General features: G+C 42.9%; 1 protein-coding gene across 1 annotated transcript in view; it reads right to left on the bottom strand.

The window, feature by feature from the left end:
- Nucleotides 1-22,369, bottom strand: part of RASSF3 (Ras association domain family member 3) — a 49,394-nt gene extending 27,025 nt beyond the window's left edge. The window contains exon 1 of the mRNA XM_062016752.1: nt 22,059-22,369. Coding sequence (XP_061872736.1) covers nt 22,059-22,169 — 111 coding nt within the window. The 5' untranslated portion in view covers nt 22,170-22,369. The remainder of the gene's footprint in view (nt 1-22,058) is intronic.
- Nucleotides 22,370-23,816: the final 1,447 nt, after the last annotated feature.

A 23,816-nucleotide genomic window follows, 5' to 3' on the forward strand; every position in this document is an offset into this window, starting at 1 on the left:
AAGACCAAAAGGACTATAAATTTAAAATTGTTTAGTCTTGTCTTTACATTTAATACCACAGTGTGCCTGCAGTAACATTGAAAACAAAACATCCTTCATTGCTGGTTGCAAGCTTGATATTAGCGCATATTTCCTATTTCTCAAAACATATTTAAGCTAGCTTTGGCAGGCAGACTCAGTGTGTTTACAAATGACTTCTGCATAGTGTAGATTACCTGCTGATAGGTATTTTTTAAGTACTAAGCAATTAATAGTTAGACTTCAACAATGAAACATGGTTTCTTTCTGATAAGCAGCCATTTGCAGTGGCAAAAGGGAAATATGAATGTATGGAAAAAGGCTACACGGTAGCTTTGTTTCAGTTTTTTGTGCCTGTAAAACAAACAAAAAAAAGATACATATCTTGTCATTTTTATCATGTTATCTGCTGTCAGTTTCATTTGGCTAAAAGAAGATTCTTCTTCAGTCTGTCAGACTAGCCAAGAGACTACAGCACCTAGAAGAGTAGTTTATGGGAACAGTAATGCTTCAAAGGACCATTGGGTATGTATTAGAATATCAATTCAGAGTATCCATGGAAATTACTTCTGGAAAAGAGACATTCTTCAATTAAATCTCTTCAGGAGACAGACTGCATATAATTTTAAATTTCACAACAAAGTTAATTCAAAAATTGAAGCTACGATTTATTTTCTTAATGCACGAGACTCAGGAGCAGTAGGTAGCACTACACGGCACAGAGCATCACTTGAAACCACCATCAACAGGGAGATATTTTTTAAATGTTTTAGAGTCAGTCCTCAATCATGGGGAGCTGGGAGAAGACTATGGGGAGATGCAAAGCACAAGCTGTCAATGGTATGATGCAAAAACCACAACGTAAATAGCTTCCATGTTCTGACATGGCTGGTAGCAAGCTACTGTCAGGAAGCTCTGCTACCCCTAAGTCAGCTCCCAGAGAGACACAAAGACATCCCTGCAATCCCACATCACTGCAGAGAGCTACAGTGCAGGTAGGATCTAGTCCATGCATTGCAAAACTCTCCACACCCCAAGCAGCCTTCTCACATCCCAGGCATCTAGACTGGCAGGGTTAAAGCTCCAAATGAAGATACACTCTGCTGGCAGATCTACTCAAGCAGCCAGCCCCACTTCCTCTTTTTTCCTAGATGAGTCATCTTACTGGAGTTCTCTGATCTTATACACTACAGCCTTACCAAAAACTGTATTGGCTTAAGTGAGAGACTGAAGGAACCAGTTAACACCAACCAGGAACTGGGCAACATAGCCACCAATTCATGTCACACCGTACTCTTTGGGAGTAAACACACTGTACTCTCTAGGAAACAAACACTAAGGCATTATTACCCAGATTTGATAAAAAATAAGTATTACAATTTTCCTAGGTGTGACACAACCCAACAATTTGCTGCTCTCAAGGACAAATTACATATTTCACTGCCCCTTCCTGTAGCTGCAAGGTCTCACCTCCTCCCTGGCTCTCAGCATTTATTCAAACATTGGTGAGGGAAACTCAGCTCACCAACCTGTCAGGAAATTAAGTCTGGAAGAAAAGTTAAACTAGCAAAATAAAGTCCATGCAGTACAGGAGGCAGAACATGGGCAAAGGATGTATAATTTTTCTTCCAGAAAGGAAGTCAGACTTTGGACGTACTCATGTGGGTTTTGAAAGAGGATTTCTTCACCACCAGTTAAGCTAGTTGGGAAAAGAAATCGTATTGATTACATTAACTTTTTGCTTCCTTATTTTCTTCTTGAATTCGGAGAGATTGAAGGCCTCTAGTATGAAAGTATAACAGACATTAGGTCTGAAGCTGCTTGTCTCATCAACAGGAAACAGCTCAAGAGCCCAAATTGTAAGAGAAGACAATATTGACTGCAACAGCCCCAGTGCATGGACAATACTCATCCAGATAGAGAACTTGTGAGGCCAGAGCTATTAGGCATCCCTAAGCAGACAAACAACAGCCTTAGAAATTTACCATGAACCTTGAAACTTGGCAAACCAACCCCTAGTTGATTTTTTTTTCACCAGGAGCTAATGGACAACCTCACAGGTTACCTCTGCACCACAGCAAAGTGAAGCCTGTGTGGTTTTGCTCACCCCAGTCCATAGTATTCCTTCAGTCAGATGATACATTTCCTCTGCAACCGAAATGAACTGTCAGCTCTTCAGCAAGGGACAGCTGTGATGACTATTAAATAAGTACCACTCAAATTTTTACTTGGTGCCTGCAGTGATAAGAATCAGCATGGGAAAACACTACTTGAAATTATACAAATCACCGCATGCCCTTTATGATATAACAGAGTCGCTGAAATAAGTTTAATGCATTCCACAACTTTCACACATTCACGTAAAAAGATATATGCTTAATGAATTTAAATGAAAATCTCTCATATCCAGTACTTGACTACTGACATGAAGAACAACTATTGGAAACAAACAATAGGAAACACTTATCCAGAAAGTACTTTAAAATTACAGAACTGTGAGTATCATACTGTGTTTCTGCATTCAAAAGTCCTTCCTTTATTAATCTTTCTAAGTCAGACTTAACGTTTTGAAAGTTTCCTGCTGCATTTCATAATTTGCCTATAAACCATTCCTTTACAATGCATCCTGCAGAACAAACCATCTTTCTTTAAAGCATCAAAGTAATCTTACACAGTCGATTACATATGATAATGAAGCAACACATCCTCAATGGAAAAGGATGCATGGTATAAAAGGCAGGCCTACAGAAGATACCAAAATTTAATCAGCTGGCAAACTCAAATATTCTCTTATTTTATTAAAAACTATTTTCCTGCTTTAAGGTATTTTTGCTGAAACTACAAGTACTCCAGCTTTCCTCAACAGCCTCTCACTTTACTGATACCTCTGAGTATGCTAAAAAAGAAGGTAAGAATTAAATATGCTTCCTATCAACTTGCAACTAAGGACAAACACAGCCAGTTGCATGATCCAGCTAAGACATGTAACGAGACGCTTATAATAACAAAGAATTCAAAAGGAATCCTGTTTTCCAAAGATGGAAGTGGTAAAAGCAGCAAAGAGGAGAAAAAAATAGCTTCCTTTGCTCTGACATGTATCTACAGCATATGATTAAATCCCAGGTCATACACAAATTTTGAAATGAAAACTTTTTTTCCCCCTTTTGAAATACAGAAGATTGCATCAAATGGAAGGACATTCTGTATATTTGCTTAAAAACCACAAAGTTCTCAACCTTGTCTCTCTTACATCAATTGCTGGGTTAAAAAAAAAAAAAAGATAAAGTTTATTCAAGGCAGACAATTGTAAAGACCGTGATATGCTGTTCTCTTTGTTTTATTCTAGAAAAGACTGGTGTGACTAAGATGAAGACAGATTTGATCTGTTCTTCCTAACAAAGGATCTTCCATGTTTGCCTCATCTGAAAGCCATATCTGGTGAGGAGCCCTTCAGTCTCTGCCATACACCAAGAAATGGACCTACACACAGATTTTTTACAGGAGGTATCATGGGTTGTTTAGAGTACTGCTGACTAATAGCAGATTAAGCTGTTAGAGAAAATTATTTCTGTAGAAACAAATAATCTTGCTTCTCACAACCAATCCTAAATCCCACTCTCAGAAAATTTGTGCTGTGAGAGTTGGGGGACAGAGCATGCAGCGATTCTGAAGCAACCAAGGGAAAGCCAAAGCATGGAAAACCAGATGCCTGCTGTGAAAGAAAGCCAAATCCTTTGAGGTTTATAAATTAATTAAAGATGTATCTGTCCATTTTTATCTATGTCTTGCAATAGGAATGGTTAGTGGAAAGCAGGCATTCATAATCCTGCCAGAACTGGTCTGCTGCTGAGAACCGCTAACCCAGGAGCCTCCTGGCCAAAAAAGCCCTTTGAAGAAAGTCCTGCAGCACTTCATCCTAAAGGAGCAAGTCCTGAGAAGTGTAACTGGGAGACAAGAAGGAAGCTTGAGTATCTGTCACTCCAAAGGGAAAGGGGGTAAAGGAGTAACCTCTGTACTGCAATAAATACAAAGAAGTCTGGGGAAAAGGTAATGCCAAGTCTCCTTCACTGGGAGCATTCACAGCTCTTCACTGTTTTGAGTTAAAAGCAGATTGCCTTCTCTAACTATGCAGACCTTGGGCTGTCTACAGCAAGAATTTAACTATGCCAAACAACTGCGTAAGAGTAAACATGCATAAGATGCTTACTCTTCTCTAGATAAACACAGAGAACCGACAACAGCAGAGCCTCAGTTAGCAGTCAGAGACACACAACCCATTTCCTGCCCCCACGCAGAGCACTCACGGGGTGCCACCAGAGCCAGAGGGAAAGAGAGGAAGGGCACTGGAGAGGCAAGCCAGAACAGAAATGTGAAACAATGCTCCTGCTATAGTCCCTGGCATGAAGAGTCCAAGTTGTTGCAGGCCATACAAACATAGTCTTATTTACACAACTTCTCAAAACTTGCGGGTCCTCCTTTGTTCTAAAAAAGCAAGGCTATTCTAAAAACATTTTCTGACTCAAATGAACCAAGGTCAGGGGCAGTATCGGTTCCATTTAATACTGGAAAGTCTTCCAGAAGCCCCTGAAAGGGCAACAAAAATCCCCGAGTGGTTTGCATACAAAGGAACTGATAAAGCCTGGTTTGCTATGGTGTCATGGGTTTGTGTGGAGCTGCATTTTGCTTGGTAACAGGGAGAGGGGGCTGCAGTGCTGGTCCCAGTAAGCAGTTCTTGAAACATCCCCTGGCTCTGAGGTGGACACACCTCTGGCCCAACCAGGCCAATCTAACACCTCTGCCATCACTATTTAAGAAGGGAAATCTGAGCTTGAAGAGGAGGTGAAGTGGTACAAAATGGAGACGACCATGTGGACCTCACAGTCAGAGAAAGAGAAAGGAAGGAGGAGCATCAGACTGGTGACCCCTCTGCAATCTATGGCGAGAACACAGGCTGTGCCCCTGCAACCCACAGAGGGCCATGGCAGGACTGAGAGCCACCAGCAGCTCTGGGTGAGTGCATCTGGACAGGTGAGAGACTGTGTGAGGGGGCAGCCATGGTGCAGGCCGTGCTGGAGAGCCTGCGGGCCACAGAGACACACACGAGAGGCAGAGAGGAGCTGCAACCCTCAAGATGAAGACACGTAAGTGCAGCCCATGCAGGGCTGCCTGGTGTGTGAGGGACCCAGCACTGGAGCAGGGAGGACCAGCAGGGAGCCCACCTGCCCTGAGGAGAGACAAGCAGCAGGAGCCATCGGTAAAAGACTGACTGAAACCCCCATTCCCTGCCTCCCTGAGCCATTCATGGGGGGAGAAGATAAAAAGACACCGGGATCAGGGCTCTGAGCCCAGGAAGAGGGGAGAGGTGGGGAGAAGGTGGTCTTATTAAAGGGCTGATTGTGATCTTCATCACTGTTGCACTTTGTGTTGTTTTCTGTTTGTTATGTTTTGGGGTTTTATGTTTTCGGTTGGTGATGGATTAAAAATAATTAATGTTTTCTTTCACAAGTTGAGTAGTCCGGTCTGTTTTGCCTGGTACTGTAAGTGGCAATTGCACTCTCCCTGTCTCTCATGCCTCTATGTTGCCACATACAAACAGTTTTCAGCCTCCCCAGGCACCAGCCAAGGGCTCTGCATAAAAGCTACAGATGTCATGCCATATAATTTTACAAGAACAATGCAGGAATGAAAATGGAGTTTAAGAGTTTAAGCAATGTAAAGGGAGTTTAAGAGTTTCAGAAACACCACTCTTCTAGCAGCTTCGTGCAAGAGGCTACAGTTACATTAGTAACATGGATGCAAAAGCACAAAGCAAAAATTCCTCATGCAGTTCTGTAAATTGTTCAAGTATTCACATAAAGAAACAAAGACAACTTATTTTGCTCAGAGAATTAATGTTTCCTCCAGAGATAAATCTAAGATGTCAGGTCACCTTGAAAATAAAGCATATTGTTAACACACAACATTTTCAAACGATGAGGGAAAAAAAAAAAAAAAAAGAGGCATCATCAAGGTTCAAGGCAAAAGAACAAACTGGAACTGAAAAAAGAAAGACTTCCTTGGAAGAAAAGCTTTAATTGCATAGCCTCTGCAGCAGGGGGGAGAATCTGAAATGGGACACAGAGCTCTAACTGCATGGGCGTTTGCTAAGTAGGTCCGTGTATTCTGCTGTGCAAAATTAAAAAAAAAAAACCAACAAACTCATCAAGAGATAAGCACTTCTGTCTGCAAAGAGTTTGGACACCTTCCCAGAATTCAGGTCATAAGCAAAGACTCTCTCTCATAAGCAGTGAAGGGTGCCAGAGCAAACACTTTCATGCAATTGGTCTGCATTTGCCTGTCTAGCCAAAAATTAAACGATGTACTTTTTTCTTTCTATTGGCAAACACACAATGCAAAAAGTGCAATTAGGACAGCAGCTTTACAAATTTCAATCTCTCATCCACTTTCACACAATATCACTGTATGTCCACACCCAGATTTCAAATACTGTATATCTCATGTATTGGTTGCGTTAACTCAGGAAAAAATAATACCGAGCAGAGGCTCAGCCACTCATGCAGGTGGGCTGGAGCATGCAAGGGGTTTCCTACCTCTGCTCACATCATCCCCATTGCTTGGGACAGTCATGTAGGTGCTGCATGGATAGAAGCTTTGAGGTAGGGAAGATGGAAGAGGCCACGCAATTGGAGATAGGGAAAGAGACAGAGGCCACGTAATTTCCCCTGGTCTCATCAATGGCCAGGATACACCATAGCCCCAGAGAGCCAGAAACAAGAGTGCTCTTTCGGTCCAATGGCTGCTGACGGTCATTGCTCCCTTTTTGAACTCTCAATGAAACACAAGGCACTTAATTCCTAAGGGATATTACAAGCTGGCAGAACCAAAATTAATTGTACGTGAATCTAAATATTTATACTCATTTCTCAGCATCCCACTGCATTGCATCCATCTAAGAGCTGAGTTCAGAGACTATTACAAGAGATTGTCTTCAAACTGCAAAATGCTTTCAAGTTTCAGTAATGTCAGTCAGGCTTTGGCCAGTCTACTCAGTCTGCTAGTTGCCATCCACATTTGCTCTTTGTTTTAACAAAGTACCCAAAGCACATTCACACATTTGCAAGAGAAAGATCTAAGAGATGAAAGAAGGGAGGGAACGTCTCATGTCTTGTACAATAAAAACAACCAAGGTAAAAAACTAGATCTAATCTGCCAAATAAAAAGGTCTCACTTTTTATGTATTTTTTTAAACTTGGTACTTTTCTCACATTAACAGCATACATAGCTTTGCTGTTTACTGTGATCCTGACTATGCTTGTGCCTTACTCATCTGAGCCCTGCCCTATTTCTCCTCATTGGTCATGTGAAAGAATAAAAAAGAAAAATCTAAAAGGATAGGAAAAAAAGAAGCAGTAGCTTTGCCTTCCAGTTTGTCCAGAAGCTTCTCAGGTGATGCTCTCTCTCCCTCTTTGAAATGAGCAAAATAAATTATTTAAGAGTCAGGAGTCAAGATTCTCAAATGTCCCCATTTCATGATTAGAGAAAGGCAGGAAGATTGTGCAACCCAGCCTTCCCTCCTTCCAGTGATCCAACAGCAGAGTAAGACCTCCTGCCAAGAGGAGCTGCCTCTTCTCTTGCTGTAGCTTCTTTTACACCTTCATTTTCCCGTGTCTTCCATTCAGTAAAAGGCACTTTCTTTCTCTCAAGCAGTCCTGGTGACCAAAAAGCTGTAACTATCATGCCATAACCAAATAACAAAGTACAATCATGGTACAAAGTTTATTGCTGCAATAATTATGACAGGCAGAGTGGATTCAGCCATGAAACTTTTTATGAAGTGTCACAGAAATAGATACGGATGATACATTCATCAAAAAGATTAATAAATCCCTTCCAACCTCTCTCTAAACTAGCAAGCAAAGGAATTTACCTACAGTTTTAAAAAGCAGATAAAGGACTAAGACTCAATTTCCATTAACAAGTTCACACTTGCAGTGGAAAATTCTTACAACTGCTTGAGATTGAAGTTAGTGATGGCACTGGGAAGAGTGCAGTTGCCTTTTGGTGTGGCATAACATTAAAATACACTTCAACGTGTTTAAAATACTGCCCTGAAGTTTATGCTCTAAATGGATGAACTGGTCTGTTAAACCTGTTACTGGGAACAGTTAAGGGAGGATGCTAAAGCCACAGAAACCATTAAGAGCTAGAAGTACACAGAGAGTTCTATTTTTTAAATCAGGACTCTGCAAGGTTCACACAGAAATCCTATTTGCTGCAATATTTTCTGTCAGATACTAAAGCACAAACCATTTTTTCCATTCAGCAAGTTCTACTGCTTTCTCCTTATCTCCTTCAGAAGCATTAGTCATTTTAAACAAAACAACAAAAAAAGACAAACCAAAGCCACAGAAACATAAAAATCCCAGACTTTTCCACCTTCTGCTTACCTGTTGCATCTCTATCCAGTTAAGAAATCTGCCCAAATACTTAAAGGTGTGTCTTTGCTGCACCATCTACTGAGGCTCTTTCTCCCAAAGCACAGCTCTGCAAGGTAAGTCAAGCCTAGCCAGGGTTTCTTGAGGTCCCACCCTCTCTGTCAGCCTCCCCACCTCCACATTCCTCCACCTCTAGCACCAGAACTGCTCATCTCGAAGCCACACAGAGATCTGGTTCAAGGCAGGCATCTGGCAAAAGCCTAACTTAATTAGTTTAAAGGGAAGCTGCAGTGGCACCACACCCTGTGCTCAGGCGATGACAGCCACAACTTGCAGCAGCCACCTCGCAGGTGTGTGGTGAGATGTTACGGGGCACGACCAAGCAAACTAGGATGAACTGCTCCACGATAATCTCTTTGGGCTCCACCTTGGGAGACACTACTTGTTCCTCTTAGTTCACAGGATGAAAATAGAAGACTGAAAACCTGGCTGTGCTCAGTACCTTCTACAAAATGTTCAAACAAAAGCACTCCAAGTTGCACTAGGCTTGTGTGAACCAACCTGTGTTTAATAGTTTACCATGTTTTCAACAAAATGTTTTATATACACATGCTTCAACAAAAGCAGAGCATGAGCTGATCCTAAGGGGTAAACTTCACCAATGCAATAACTAACGTGGGTAACAACTTACACCAGTTAGAGGATTTCTTTGTGAGCAGACAGTCATGAAACCACACGGAGACTGTGAGAACAAAAAGGGAAGACAGCAAGAGCTGCAGACAGAGGTATGTCTTGGTACACATCTGAAACAGAATGTGATCCAATTCCAGCACCGTTTCTGGAGGCCATCCCTGCCATATTGCTTTTGTTGGGAGCAATCAGATCAAAGTGTGGATTTCTCTGGGAGGGCTGTATGGAAATTAATTTGGCAGCACATAGTGAGGGGACATGGAAGAATGAGAAAGTGTCACTAGAAGTACCTAAAAAAGGCAGCTCCTTCCCACATCCAGTGAACAAAGTTTCTAACGATTGCATTTAGTGTACTGCAATATCCATACCTACAAGATGATGACATACCGATGCTCGTACTCACATTGTCGCTTCTGTAATCCTTATAATAATAAATATTCCTCTGCTGCCTTTTGTTTCTGACACGGACACTACCAAATGTGAAATGCCCTCTGAAAGACAGTTTCTACTTTCAAGATGAAAACCTACGGGCTACTTCTTGTCTAAGAGGTTAAAAACCAGACACACAGCATGGAGCTCCCATCTTCAATTCTCTACATAATGTTTTCACAACTACATAGTGTGGTAAAAGTTGTATTATATATAACAAGATTTTTCCAGCATTGGCCATAAAGGCCTAGCTCAAACAAAACTTATTTTAATACAAGACCCTTGATTAAAATTTGGGCTGGAGTGGGGGGTGTGGAAATAAAAAAGCAAGGGTGGCACACTAGCTTACTCTCCAAGCTGCTTCAGGAGCTGTTTTGGAAGTATAAATTACTGAGAAGTCTGCCATCAACTTTGGCTGTTACAGGAAAAATTACTAGGTTTATGACTTTTTTTTTTTTCCAATGCCAGGCTATTTTCGAATTTTGTTGTCATATGTGACAAACACTTCCTTCACTAATGGTCTATTACCATCACAACTCAAAGCTACATCTTCATATTCCAGTGGTGAGTTAAAATGCCTCACAGAGGAAATCTCCAAATCGTTAAAATCAAATGCTCTTTGAAGAATATTTAGGGTCTGTATTTAGAGGTGGGGAAAGATGTGTCTTTTAATTAGTTTTTAATTAAATCAGCTGTGAGTTTCAAAGCACAGAGAGAAACTGCTTTGATGTTCCACTTCACACAGTATCAACCTTTTAGCACAGTATAAACAACCATGTTCCCCCATCTTGAGATAAGCTTCAAATGATGTGAACAAGTAACTGAATCAAAAGCAGCTGTCAACTTTGACAGACTCATCAGCTCTATCCATAAAACAAAACAAACTGTGATATAACTCTATTAATCTGTTTTGCCCATGACCAGGCAAATGCATGGTATAAGCAGAAGATGTTTAGAAAGATACTAAAGGCATTTTGTAACTTCTATTCTATTGGAATAGTCTGTAACTTACTTAAATCCTTTGATACTCATATTAAGGCACACCTTACCACCTGTCAGTCATAGGAGAAGCAAGAGAAGAACAGCTGGGATATGTGAAATACAGTCAAAAGTCTTCCTATGACCAAGACATCAAAGGTCTTTAATAGAAGAGTCCTTGAAGCCCCCAAAAGCGGACAGACTCCTTCCAGGACAGCATATTAAGAGAAGAAAAACAATTCTGTCCTAGGATTCAGCTCAGCAGGTGGAACACTCCTCCCAAAAGCTTCCATGCCCGTTGCTGCCATTCTGGGACACAGTAACAGCAACTAGACAACCAAGGACACCCATCAGGAGTGAGCCAAGACAAAAGGGTGCTCCCGAAAACTTCACTAGGTGAAAACGTACTTCATAAATTTATCTTAGGCACGGGTGAGCACAGGTTTGGGGAGGGATTTTTATGGTCAAAATGCAGGATTAATACCCCAGCAACCTCACTGTGATCTGTCACCAAAGCAAAGTCAAATTGATTTGCATTTTACCATCTGCCATGTTACAAGCCACTTGATTTCTGACAGATGGACACGTCTATAGGGTTATTTCACACACAGCTCCATGCTTATTCAGAACTCAAGGTATATACCTGGAATTGTTATTTCCTGTATTTTATAACAAACCTGCTGTCACAATATCAAGGCAACCACAAACACTCTATGGCTTAACAAACCAAAAAGTAAGTCCTGATGAAATATGCTCCACTAGCAACAGCACTTTGATTTGACATCCATCAACTTCAGAACTTGGTTCTCCTCCTCGTCTAAATACTTGGCATTTATTTGGGATAATGTTATGTAGGCTGTGATCAGATCTAAGATGTAGGAACTGTCTACACTGTGTGCTGGCTAACCGGCATCCAGCCTAATCCACAATACAAAAATCTCACCGTACTAAGAGCATGAGCTGTCTGCTTCGTTTTACAGAACATCGGGAATTCCACCCACAGTGACAGAAAGCCAGAAATTCCACAGCCAAATCCACCTCATGAAGTCCCCTTGGACACAGGCTTGAGGTGGCAATAAGGACATTCTGATTCTTCTACTCTTTGATTTCACATTCCACTATTTTCTCAAGAATCAAGTTGCAGCTTACAGCACAGAATTAAAAAACTTGAAGATATTTACTTTAGGATATTTCAATTAAAATGCTTTAGTGACTTTAAGAAAGATGATTTTTATTTTGTCGACATTATACTTTTAAAAAAGTAGTATAAATACCTCCTAGGCAAGCAAGGGACCATCAGAGAAGTGGATCACATGGTCAGCTGAACACTAATGGCATTTTTCAAATTCTATGAAAACAAACTGGTTCCCATGAAGGCCAAATCAGACCTCAAAGCAACACTTTGCAGCTGATATAGAGAATGTTAAGTGGGGTATTTAGATTTGTCAGCGATTCTGTTATAAACCACCACAGTGCAGTGCAAGTCAGTCTCAGACTAAAAAGGGAAAGTGATTTGTACACAAAGAATAAAAGAGGTTCTCAGTTGGCTGAGACCCCACAGAAAAAAAGGAGAGGGGGAAAAAAATAAAACCGTTCTGTTCAGGAATAATTTTTTACATATTCATTCATGAGCTCAAAGAAACAAGAAAGGCAACTCTTCATGTACATTGCATTTTTCTATTTTCTTTGAATCTAAAGTTGAAGTAGTTTAAAGCAAAGTGAAGATCCAACTCAGGTTTATCTGAGTGACGTCCAGAAGCATTTACTGTCTCCTTAGATAGCCATATGTATGTACATCAGTAGTCCCTTACCACTACAATGACTTAAAAGGTAACTAAAGCAATCAGTGATATTTTAGGAGTCACTTCCTCAGGTAAATAACTAAATTATATTAGCAAACAGAAAAAGATAGTGCAGTCTTTGAACTCTACAATAGTCACATTCTATGAGAATATCTTATCCCGTTACTGTGAATCCATCCATTTAGATCCTGAGATCCACTTACTGGGCTCTCTAAGAGCAGCTAAGGAGTTTTCATTACAGGAAGAGTTGATTAAGACTCCTGTCATTAATCATTACCTCAACATTGCATATTATTTGAAGGGGAAAAAGGTGTTACCTTAATTCAGCAACTAAAGGGTCTCTGATATCAAGTTAAATACTCCAGGGATTTGGTTTATTTTAGCCTGACCTGCCAACTTATGCAGAAAGTGCAAACTGACTTAAAAATAAGTTTTACATAAAAATTAGATCAAGGCTTTAGAAACACTTGTATATACAGAAAACAAGACTTTAGAGTCACGGGCTACAGTTTTGATAGACATTGCACAAAAAAAACCAAAACAGCACTGTGCTAAGTTAGGCTCCACGAAAGCTGGGAATATCACGGCTAGAGGAAGACTTCTTTAGTGAAAGATGAAGTTTTTAATAAAGCAGACTTCTCTTGTGCAGATTACATGGGAGTCTGGTCACTGCTCAAATCAGGTTGCCCGCACAAGTGATGTTCCCCTGACTGCCCGGTGTTCTTGCACTGCCAGCGTTTGTGTATGGGCACCTGACGCAGCAACTGTGCCAAGTACAAACCTTTGATGAAAGTGTTCATTGTTGTACAGGACATAAAACATCGCTCCTTGGTGTGGAAATATGAACAGGTCATTCCTCAGTCTACACTTAACAACAGGACAGACATACTACTACTTCTCCCTTCTTTCAGTCAAAACTCCTGACAGATAACCAAGTCACAAATCAACTCCCTATCTCAAATGAGACTTTTACAGTGCCTCACCTGCAACCAAGATAATTTGCTCCAGTTTGCTCTCAGCACTAGATAAGTGCTCCTATTTATCATCCCACAACAGATGGAACAAGTCTTCTACACAAAGATTCCTTCCTTCTCATCCTCCTCTTCTATTCCTAGTTATCAGACATACCTACTTAAAGCCTTCTGCTGCCAGGTCCACAGCTCATGGAGAGTTAAGGATTTCAGCAGTTTTCAGGAGCACCACCTTTTGAGGCATTTACCTCTGTACTATATCACAAAACAAAAGCTATCACATGGGTCTAATTTCTGGATCACAAGTACTCCTGCTGCTGGAAATGGGGAGCCTGCATATTTGACAAGATTAAAATGAACTTTTCTCCTGCTCGTATTTCTTCTGTTCCTCTGTCTTCAACACTCAGGTTAAACAGTCTAGCCTGATGGATCCATAAACTTCTAAGGAAACCTTTTCTCCCCACTGCTTCTCCAAGTTAAACACACATGCACAGTAACAAACAAAGGGGCTTTAAGTCACCAGTCTGGACAGGTGAGGAATCAGCTCCTGCAGCTGGCTACAGCCTATACCTGCTATGCACTTTAGGCACAGTCTCAGTCACCTGTCACAGGTCAACTTTTTTACTACTAACAAGCTAATTAGAGCAAAAACACAGGTTTGTTGTGGGTTTTTTTGACTCCTTACCTCATGAAGGATAACGCAAGATGCCTATTTTGAAAAAACTGCACTGACTCTTATGCTGATCTCCCAATAGTACTGAACCTTGAACCTATTCATTTTAGCCATTAGGAAAACAATGAAGGTCAATTCTCCCGTTATGCAACATGAAACCACCACATTCTTAATTTTTTAAGCTATGCCAAAGAACATACCAGTTTCTGTGTATGTAAGTACTATGGGGTCATGCTGAAATCCCTAGTGCAGTTTCTAGTTTATGCAGCTTTACCAGATGCTTCTCAGATGAACCATGAAGATATTTTGCAATGAAGCGAGTAGCTCTGAACAAAAAGACTTCCATAATCTCAGCTTATGTATCTCTAAGTCAACATACTAGATGATGCTGCTGGTGGATTCAACGGGAAGATGAGCAGGTTTTGTTCCTGAGGAGCAGAATTCTTCAGAAGACAGCAATCCAATAAAAGTAATGCTCTAAAAGCATCTGAACTAAACTCTTCTAAGTTTACAGGCTAGTGTGAACCTAAGCACAGCTATGCTGAAGAAGTCACTGGGCAGAAGTCCTCTACAGTAGAGGTTACTAGGCATCAATAAAGGTGTTAGGCTACTTTTGCAGTTATTAACAAATTTGATCTATCCCAAACTTTTCTTCAGGGGCAACAAGCCAAACCACAGAATCCCCGCTTCAGTGAAAATAGGATTAAGCACTTAATTATTTAGCAAACTATAATCTTCAGTCAGAACAGAACTTGGTCTTCACTTTTTCTTAATACTCAGGTGTTAGAGAGACCATATTGATGGGGTACTGCAAACACAAGACGTGAGTGCAGTACAAGGAAGAGTACAGCACGGTTAGACTGCATCCATGCTCTGATCCTATCTCAGATCAATTAGGAGACAGAAGACAAAATAAGCAGTCCTAGTTGGGGACAACAGGGATAACTGCAAAAGATTACAGACAACTGCCTTTTAAAAATTTCATACAGTAGTACAGTAGGGGTAAATTACAAAGAAACACAATTGTGAACAGCAAGTCGTCTCGGGTTTTATTTCCACAGTTACTTGGTGGGTAAAGAGTGAGATGGAGAAGCAGACAAGTAGCATACCAAGTAAACCTACACACTCAACATTAATCCTTGATACTTCCTCTGAGGCAGATGAACCACTGCTGCTTTTACTACTATTTTCAGCACAGCATAGATTCCTCCGTATACAGGAACATAAATTCCTCCCCAGCTCACACACATAGATGAGTAACTAGAAAGTGATCTTAATTGCTACATAAATCATATTTGGCTACTTAGCATAGCCAAGTACATGTCTGCCTAGGAAGCTCTCTCCTCAAAACTGCAGTATTTCATCAACCTCACAAAAGAGCAAACGTGCCAAAAAAACAGGGAGAAAGCAGCAATTACTCCTCCCAAGACAATTCATACCTTCCTACAGGAATGTGCAGGCTTTGTTACAGACACCTAAACACATACAAAAGCTTGACAATATTGTAGCCAGGTACATAGTGTACAGAAACTGGAGTGGATGAGGGTACGAGCTTTAGTCCCACTGGCACATGCTCCTGAAGCCTGTGAGACGTGCTGGTTTTAAGACCTTTTCTGAACACTGGTCTCAAAAGGCACAAATCTCTGTGTGTGATATATATATATATATAAAATATATTATATATATATATAAAATATATTTATTCTATTTTAAATAGGAGTATATATATGCATGCATACATAAACTCCCTACGATTTCTCATTGGGAAGGAAGCACAATAGGTATGGAACATCCTGGCCTGGTGCTGCGTGAAGTCTCCAGAGCCTGAGCTGCATGTCTGTGAGGAGAGGTGTTCAACAACTTGTCACTCTCACTTCTCTCTTCACAAAACTTGTGTTGCCTGGCTTGGCTCACAAGTATACTGTCACAGGGAAACAGGTCTAGCACTTCATCTAAAATCCTGTTAATCGGTTTATTTGCAACTGTTAATCCAACACTGGTGCTGCTGGTTTTTACACAAAGGACAGGCTGCAGCATCACTTTTTCTGCAATTTTCTTCTTGCACTGGCTAAACGTTAGCCAGCAAGCACCTCCCCCAAAACAGATATTCTGATACTGTTCTTACACACAGCTCTGCAATTGAAACAAGAGATCACAAAAAGAGGTACAAAGTTCTTTCCTTCCTTATTTATGGGTTGGTTTTCTTTAAATCTCTTCAGTGTATTTAGATGATCCTGAGCTCAGTTGCTTTGCAGAGCATTCCCCTGAATTCACCAGACCCTGCAGGTCTATTAATATGTATCTAAAGAAGTCTAACATTTTGAACCATAAGGCTACAGGTGCCCAATACTTTCCCACATCAGTGAAAGTACAAAGCTTCAGCAGTTGTCCTGCCCTCCTTAAACCTTAGATAAAGCCACAACTACTCCAATTCAACTACATCACTTAAAAATCACAAAACACTCGCATATCCTAGGTACTCCTGATCTTACCTGTGAGAAGCCTAGCTACTGTAGTCCAACACTCAGAGAGGTGAATCAAAGTCTTCTTTGCTCCAAGGGAAAAAAAAAATCCAGTGTTTTATCTGGCAATATCCAAAGATCAATAACAAAGCTAGTAATGCACTGCTGTTGCTTCAAAAGTTTATGCTAACAGAGAAGCAACTGCCTGAGATGCATCTACTACAGTATTAACACAATAGCCTAAGCAATAAAAGTAGAAAGTTGAATCTCCTTGTTTGAATACTACCTGCCACTGTTGCTGCACTCGTGACACTTAATATTACTGAATGTAACAGCACTCATTAGATATTTTAGTGACTTAAACTCTTCTTGGGACAGTACGTTAATCCCTTTCTCCTAAACTTGTTAAATTTTTGCATGCTAGTAGTTATCGTTTCATATATGTCCCCAAAATTTAAACTGATGATTCTCAGAACCAACTGTTACGATAAAACAGTGTACAGCAATCAGCATCCTCTACACAGAGCATAAATCCCATCATCTCCCCTCCAGACACCAGAAGGGGACTCAGAGTTCACCCCAAAATGGCCACCATTTATCTCCTCCAAGCTACGGATGCGCACACGCCACGTCAAGCGCTCGGGGAGAAGAGCGAGGCAGAAGCATAAAGCAAGGACTGCTGGTTTACTCTGACACGGGCTTAAAATAGACACAATCTCTACCCTGCTCATTCCTTCAACTCTTAACTTTCAAGTATTTTACTTGCGACAAAGTTTATCCCGTAATATTCACTGCCTGCCAAATGAATCAGAACAAAAAAAGAGGAAGACTGAAACATTACTGGATATTTTTAGGGGGTTTGTTTTGTTTTTTTTTTTTTAAATAAGTTTCATGACTACACGTCAAACACAAACCTAAACTTCTTTTGGCTCCAAAGCACGGCTATAATTAGAAACCTCATTTGCTGTGGTAGTTGGGAGAGCCATTTTCCCTAGGGAATGTTACTGAAAGGAAACCCAGGAAGAGTCACAACGGCCAAACAACGTGAAACTTATTAATGACGGTCACAAAGCCTTCCTAACTAGACCTAAGCAGTTACAAATTGTGTTTACTCCAAGAAACAATTTTCTTCCCAAATAAAATACTTTTCTTGTCTCTCTTCCTCTCAACGAAATGCTTCAACCCACTGTGCAAATTCACATGAAGCAGACCTAAAAAAGGGCTTCTGCATCCAGAAGTTTGTCTATTTTTTCCCATTTGCACCAGCTCACCCATTAAAAAAAACCTACATTGCTATACCTTTCCCTGCAACCCTCCTCTTCTAACAGTGGAATGAGAGATGGCTGGTTACCTTGACAGGACTAGTTAGGGATGAGATTTTCATACTCTGCCTCCTGCTTCTCCCCTTCATACCTCCTCTGCATTTTCATATCTGCTTCCCATTTCCAGCTTTTTTTAACAATTTCCTTTCTCACCCTCATTACCACACCTGCAAATTCCACTGACTCGAAGAAAAGGCAGCAGTAAAAACAATGTCACAGCAAGGGGCACAGCGTGTGGGTGCAGGGGAAGGAACCCAGACAGTGGTTCTGGAAGCTGTGCAGACCGAAATCAGTAAGGGGAAGAGAGAGGGAGAAGAGAGAGGCTTCAGATGGGGAAGGACTAGTGCTGACAGCGAGGCAAAGAGCATGTTTGCTCGTGGTGCAGGAGGAGTGTGCATTTCAGTAAGCTGCCAACAGAAGCAACTGTGTTTTTTCTTGCAAGCACTTTTACAAAGACCTATATAAAACGGTGAAAAAGAGTACAAACCCACAGTTGCTTTCCTCTTTAAAGAAAAGAGCAGCATACAAGTGTTAAGTTTCACATTGCCAAGCTATTTTGCATTACACATCTAGCAGAGCTCTCTCACATTTTAACTATTCACGATTCAGATGCTGAATACAAGCTGCAGGATTTGCCACCTCTAACAGCTGGGACCCATGACCTTCACAGCACAGCCACTTTCTGCAGCAGTGTTTCCCAAAGTACAGTGGTGTCCTCTCTCACAGATCCCTTGCACATCAGGACAGTGAGAGGGAGGCAGACCTTGCCCATAGCCTCTTCTCATATTTCTGACCCTTCTGTCCACGTGGAGGTGGACACTGACATGCAGAACCAAGCACATGAATGTCCCCAGGTGTTTGCAGGAACCCTCACTGAAGACGTGAGCTTACCAAGGCTGAGAACTAACCCACACAGCAACCACATCACTTGAAGAGCCACTGTCTGTCAAGCCATCAGAGACAGGAGAAGTACTGCAAGGATTTACAATTTACTGTTCAAAGTGGGAGAACACGGGGAACTGGCACGGGGGAGGGAGGTGCGCATCCCTCCAACATATGGCAGGGCTGGCAGGAGCAGGCATGACTGTTCTCACTTTTCCTGAAAGGCCAAGGGTGGGTGGGAGGAAAGAGGGAGAGAGAGAGATCAGCTTTCAAAAGTTTTCAAAACATCTTACTTCGGTTATTTTCTCTACAGGGAATGGACAATTTCCAAAGGCTTGATCATACAGAAGCAGGGGTCTGATCTTGCAAAAGCCTATGCACATGGATAACTTTACCTCACATGAGTAGTCACACTGGCAGGACAAAAATATTTACAGTTCCGCCTTTTTCATTTATTAAATGAGTCATTACAAACACGAAACAGGCCACACTGAGCTTCATCAAGCCTCTATACTTCAATTTTGCAAGGGCCACGGAGGATAAGAAATCTTAAATAAAGCTAAACTTTCATGAGCACCAACACAGCATACAGCAACCTCCATTTTATGCACATTGTCCTCAGATTAAAGTGTATCTTGTTTAAGGAATCACTTTGGGACCACTGCTCAGCCCAAAAACACCATGCTATAAACATCCATGTGCTGTAATGAGTTTTATGCTTCAACTGGGTTTCTTTAGAAGCGTCACAGAGAGAGGAAGAAGTGTCTCTACTCCACAGAAGACTGAACATCTAAAAAGCAAAGCCTAAAGATACTATAAGATTTTTACACCAAAATTGGTATCAATCCACTAACCCTGTCTTACTGCAGAAACTGAAGTGCCTAAGCAAGCCCTCACAGAACCCATTACATCAAAGACAGAAATTCATTCAGCTATGTGATTTCCTTTTTTTCCTTCTTTTCTTTAGAAATCAATACAAAACAAGTCCAAGTGCTACTACTGAGATTTTCCTGCAGGCGCAGCTGCAAACCAAACACTGTAACCCATTTCCTCACTGCAAGAAGGGGGGTAGAGGGAGCTAAGAGAGGGGTAAAAGTAATTGCCAGCACTTACATTTTCTACAAGAAAAGAAACCGGCACTGCAAAATCTAGTATCCGTATAGATGAGAAAGAGAAACAATAACTAACAGCTCCTCTTTTCTTTTTGCTCAAGGGGACATAGTATGCATTTTTTGACTAAACCTCAAATACAAACCAAGAGTAACATCCTCATCCGTACAAAGAGGCTTATTATGATTGTTATTGCTGGAAGGGAAAACTCACTCTTACTGGCCACATGACTGTTGAAATCCACATTCAGCATTGTTTGGACATTTTTTTTTTTTTCTTTATAAACTCAGCAGCTCAGAGCAACTGGTAATAACTTTATGACCAGAAACATTAGCTGAGCGTTTCTGATGCTGCAAAGTCAGCAATACAGATGAATTTGTTCTAGGCTACCCAAGACATACCCTGCAGCATCTCACTGTACTAGAGCATAAGTCAATTTTAGGGGTTTTCTCCATCCCCTCCTTGCTTGGGAATTTTAATATCACATACAGTGATTTATGTGTTTGCACAACTTACTACTGATACAAGTAGTATTTAGTAAGACAACTCTTACAACAGCATTAGAAAGGCACATAGATGTTTTTAGGAGCGGAATCAAGATCTGGGCCTTGTCACATCTCACAGTCTGACAGGAGGCAGGTATCTGCTCCCACAGTACCACCACACCATGGTCCTCCTCTGTAACGGCCAGGTGACAGCCAAAGCTGGATGAACACGTTAGCAGATGAAGTACAAGGACATTCATCAGGACTTGTCGACTTCCACAGAGTCCCCCAGGTTAGTGGGAAACTGAAACTCAAGATGGGTGAGAAAAAGACAGCCCCTGAGGAGGGACACAGTGAAACGTACCCTGGGGAAGCAGCCATGACCTGACAAAAACCTACTTCTAGCCTATTTGCACAAGGTTCCTGAGCTCAGGTGTAGTGAGAGGGTGCGCCCAGGCTTTCTGCCAAACTACGCAAAGGAAGCTAGAGCTCAAGAAAGCTTTGTGCACTTCCTCAAACGGGAGCAGGAGTTTCCTGAGGGGCTGTTGGAGGGCTGAAGTTTTAAGCAAACCACAACCAGGGAGTAACAGATGCACAACCTCAGAGAAAGAGAAACCAAGGTTGGTTTTCTGCAGCACAACATCACTTAGAGGAACGGCCACTGGCAATAAATGATGGGTCTGGACAACCACCACAGGTGGACTAGAGGACACTCAAGGGATCCAGGCTTTAACAAGCAAGTTTATAACTAGGTCTCCACAGCAGCAGTAATACACTAAAGTCCAGTGGGGAAAAAACACGAGAAGTTTGTACAAAGAAAGTGGCACTGAACAGAGAAAAAACAGAGATGCTGGTGGGAGCATGGGAAGAAGACATACCATAGACAAAATAGGCTCGCTAACTTACAGTTTCCAAAGATATAAACCACCTCTAGAAAGCGGTCTAGAAAAAGAAAAATGAGAGAGGCTGGACTGCTTAGCTAAAGAAATGTGACCTTTTTACCCTACATGGTATAGTGACTGCTCAGGATTGGTCAGGGACTATTCCATTTTGTATTCCTGATGCAAGTTTTGCTCCTAGGACTGAAGGGCTGGTTTTGTTATAGTAAGGCTTCCTCAACTTACCAACACTTCTCACTCTGCCTGCAGCCCCGTAAGTCCTCTGCCGAAATGTCAACACTGACCACAAAAGAGGTTGGGTCGGAGTTTTTGCTTTATTTTTAATCAGTTCTTCACTTCAAAGCCCACTTGTAGTTGATTTCCTGAGCCTGAATGCTTAAACCAAGACACTTAAAGACTTCTGAGGGCCTTTCTCTGCCAACAAAACAGCTGAAGAGGCTGTCATTCACCTCGAAATGAGTTCCGAGAGAAGTGAAGGGGTGGACTCCGCCGTATCCCAGCGGAGAGCTGCCGGCAGGACCGAGAGCAAGGCCGGTAGCACGGTTACTCACAGCAGAAACATGCGATGTTTGATCACTTCTCCAGCCCGCCGGACCCCGGGAGGTCACGGCTTGCAGCCTGGCTCCTCAGGCCGGCTGCCGAGCGGGGCTCCGCGGCGGGCTCTCGGCGCCGGCCGAAGCTCCTCCAGAGAGACTCGTAGGAGCCTCGCTCGAAACCCCGGGGGGAAGCTCTTCCCCGCCGTCTTCCTCCCTCTCCCTCCCGGGGCCGTGGGGGAGGGGGAAACGGACACGTGGAAGCCGAGGCCGGTGGGAGAGAAGGTGGGAGAGAAGGCGGGAGGGAGGCGACGCGGCCCGGCCCGGCCCGGCTCGGCTCGACCTGGCCACTGCGCGCCCGGCACTTACTTGCGGGGTGGCGCGGGTCTTGCCCGGCGGCCTCCTGAAGAAGGAGGTACGGGCGGTGAAGAAGAACTCCTCGGACTCTTCCTCCTCCAGGCTGCTGTAGCCGCTGCTCATGCTGCTGGTTCAGGTCATCGGTGGCGGCGGCGGCTGCTGGTGCTGCTGGGGCCGGGCGGCGGAGAGCGCCGTCCCGGCCGCCGCATGGGGCCCCGCCACTGCCGCTCCTCTCCCAGCGCCGCCGGGCCCGGGCGCAGGAGGAGGAGGAGCCGCTGCTCTGGCGGTACCGCTCCCGCCCTCCGCTCCCTTCCTGCCGCACAAGTTTCCGCGGGCAGCGTCGCGCCCCGCCGCTCCGCGCGCACGGCGGGACGCCGGCCCCGGGCAGCAGGTGAGGGGGCGGGCACGGGCCGAGCGCTTCCCACCCCCCGGGCCTCGCAACTCCCGGCGCCAGCGGGGATTCCCTCCGGCACGGCGGGCGATCAAAGCGCTGGCTGAGATGGAGGAACTCACTCTCTCCCCCAGTCCTCCGCCGGTACTTCGGCACCCCCCGCCCTAAATGACAAGCAACGAGGCAGTTGAGGAGAGCCTTGCTAAAGAAGGAAGTTCCCAAACTTCTCCCCCAAAATTACCCGATTTCACTCTCTTGTGCGCCTGTAAGAACAAAGTTATTGAAAAATAACCAACAGCAAAATAATTGAAAGCCTGTCCTGTATTGTTCTTCCAGCAATCTTTGCACTTGCAGCAGTAACAACCTGGGATCCCCGCAGCTGCTGTGGGTGGCAGGCCCTGGCCTCGCCCGCAGGATCAGGCCCAAGGACTACGAAGTCAATGGAATTCATCGCCCCAGGATGCAGCAAGAGGGAAGGCTTGTGAAGACTCAGCAGAGATTAGATATGTGTACAGATAGCGAGGATATCCAGCGATGCAACTGGGAAACATATTTAAAAGCGCAAAAGCTGTGATAAGACTCAGGGCGTACCTCAGACTTGTCATTAATGGGGGAAATGCCAGACAACGCCTGAAGGCCAAGTCACTCAGTAATTACCTGCTTCAGAGTTTCTCATGTCTTCCCTTAATTTATCGAGGGCTGGTCACTGTCACAGACAGGATACTGGGTTTAAGGTACGGCTTCCTAAGGCTATGCAGCCGCCTGAGAAAGCAGATTTGCCTTTCCTGCACGCCCTCAGCCCGGTGTTCCTGCTGTCCCCCCTGTGTCGAAGCAGTTGGTCTCATGGGGGGAAGTGAGTCACATTAGCAACTTGCTGCCAGAGCAAACCCCCAGAGATGGGGCTGTGGGGATCAGGAAGGAGGGCAGGCTACACCTTTCAAGCAACAGCACAGCCTTAGATTAAACAGATTTGAAGCTTCATGTTTACCAATACATGGTTTAAAGCAATACTTGTGGTCTCAGTACTCAGCTGCAAATGTATCTTAGTTGATGTCTTCTTTCCCCCTTCCCCATCTCCATCTCCCCATCACAGATCCCTCATCTGCTCTGTGCGGCTATTCCTATCTCCTCACCCAAGTGGGGACTGGCTCTGTCTCTGCCAGTTAGATGCTATTCCCAAATCAGTACACGTGTATATATTGATAAAGTCACCTCAATACCAGCAAAACAACTCACATGGAGAAGAAAAACCAAATTATCAGTTCAGGAGGTGTTAAATCCTTGTTTTTCTATCAACTGATTTTCTCAGACTTTTGCATGGAGTTTTGCACCTGGCAGATTAGAAGGTGGCATAGCTTTAAAAAAAAATAATAATTGAG

Source organism: Colius striatus, chromosome 1, assembly GCF_028858725.1.
Source record: "Colius striatus isolate bColStr4 chromosome 1, bColStr4.1.hap1, whole genome shotgun sequence".
Lineage (NCBI taxonomy): Eukaryota > Metazoa > Chordata > Aves > Coliiformes > Coliidae > Colius > Colius striatus.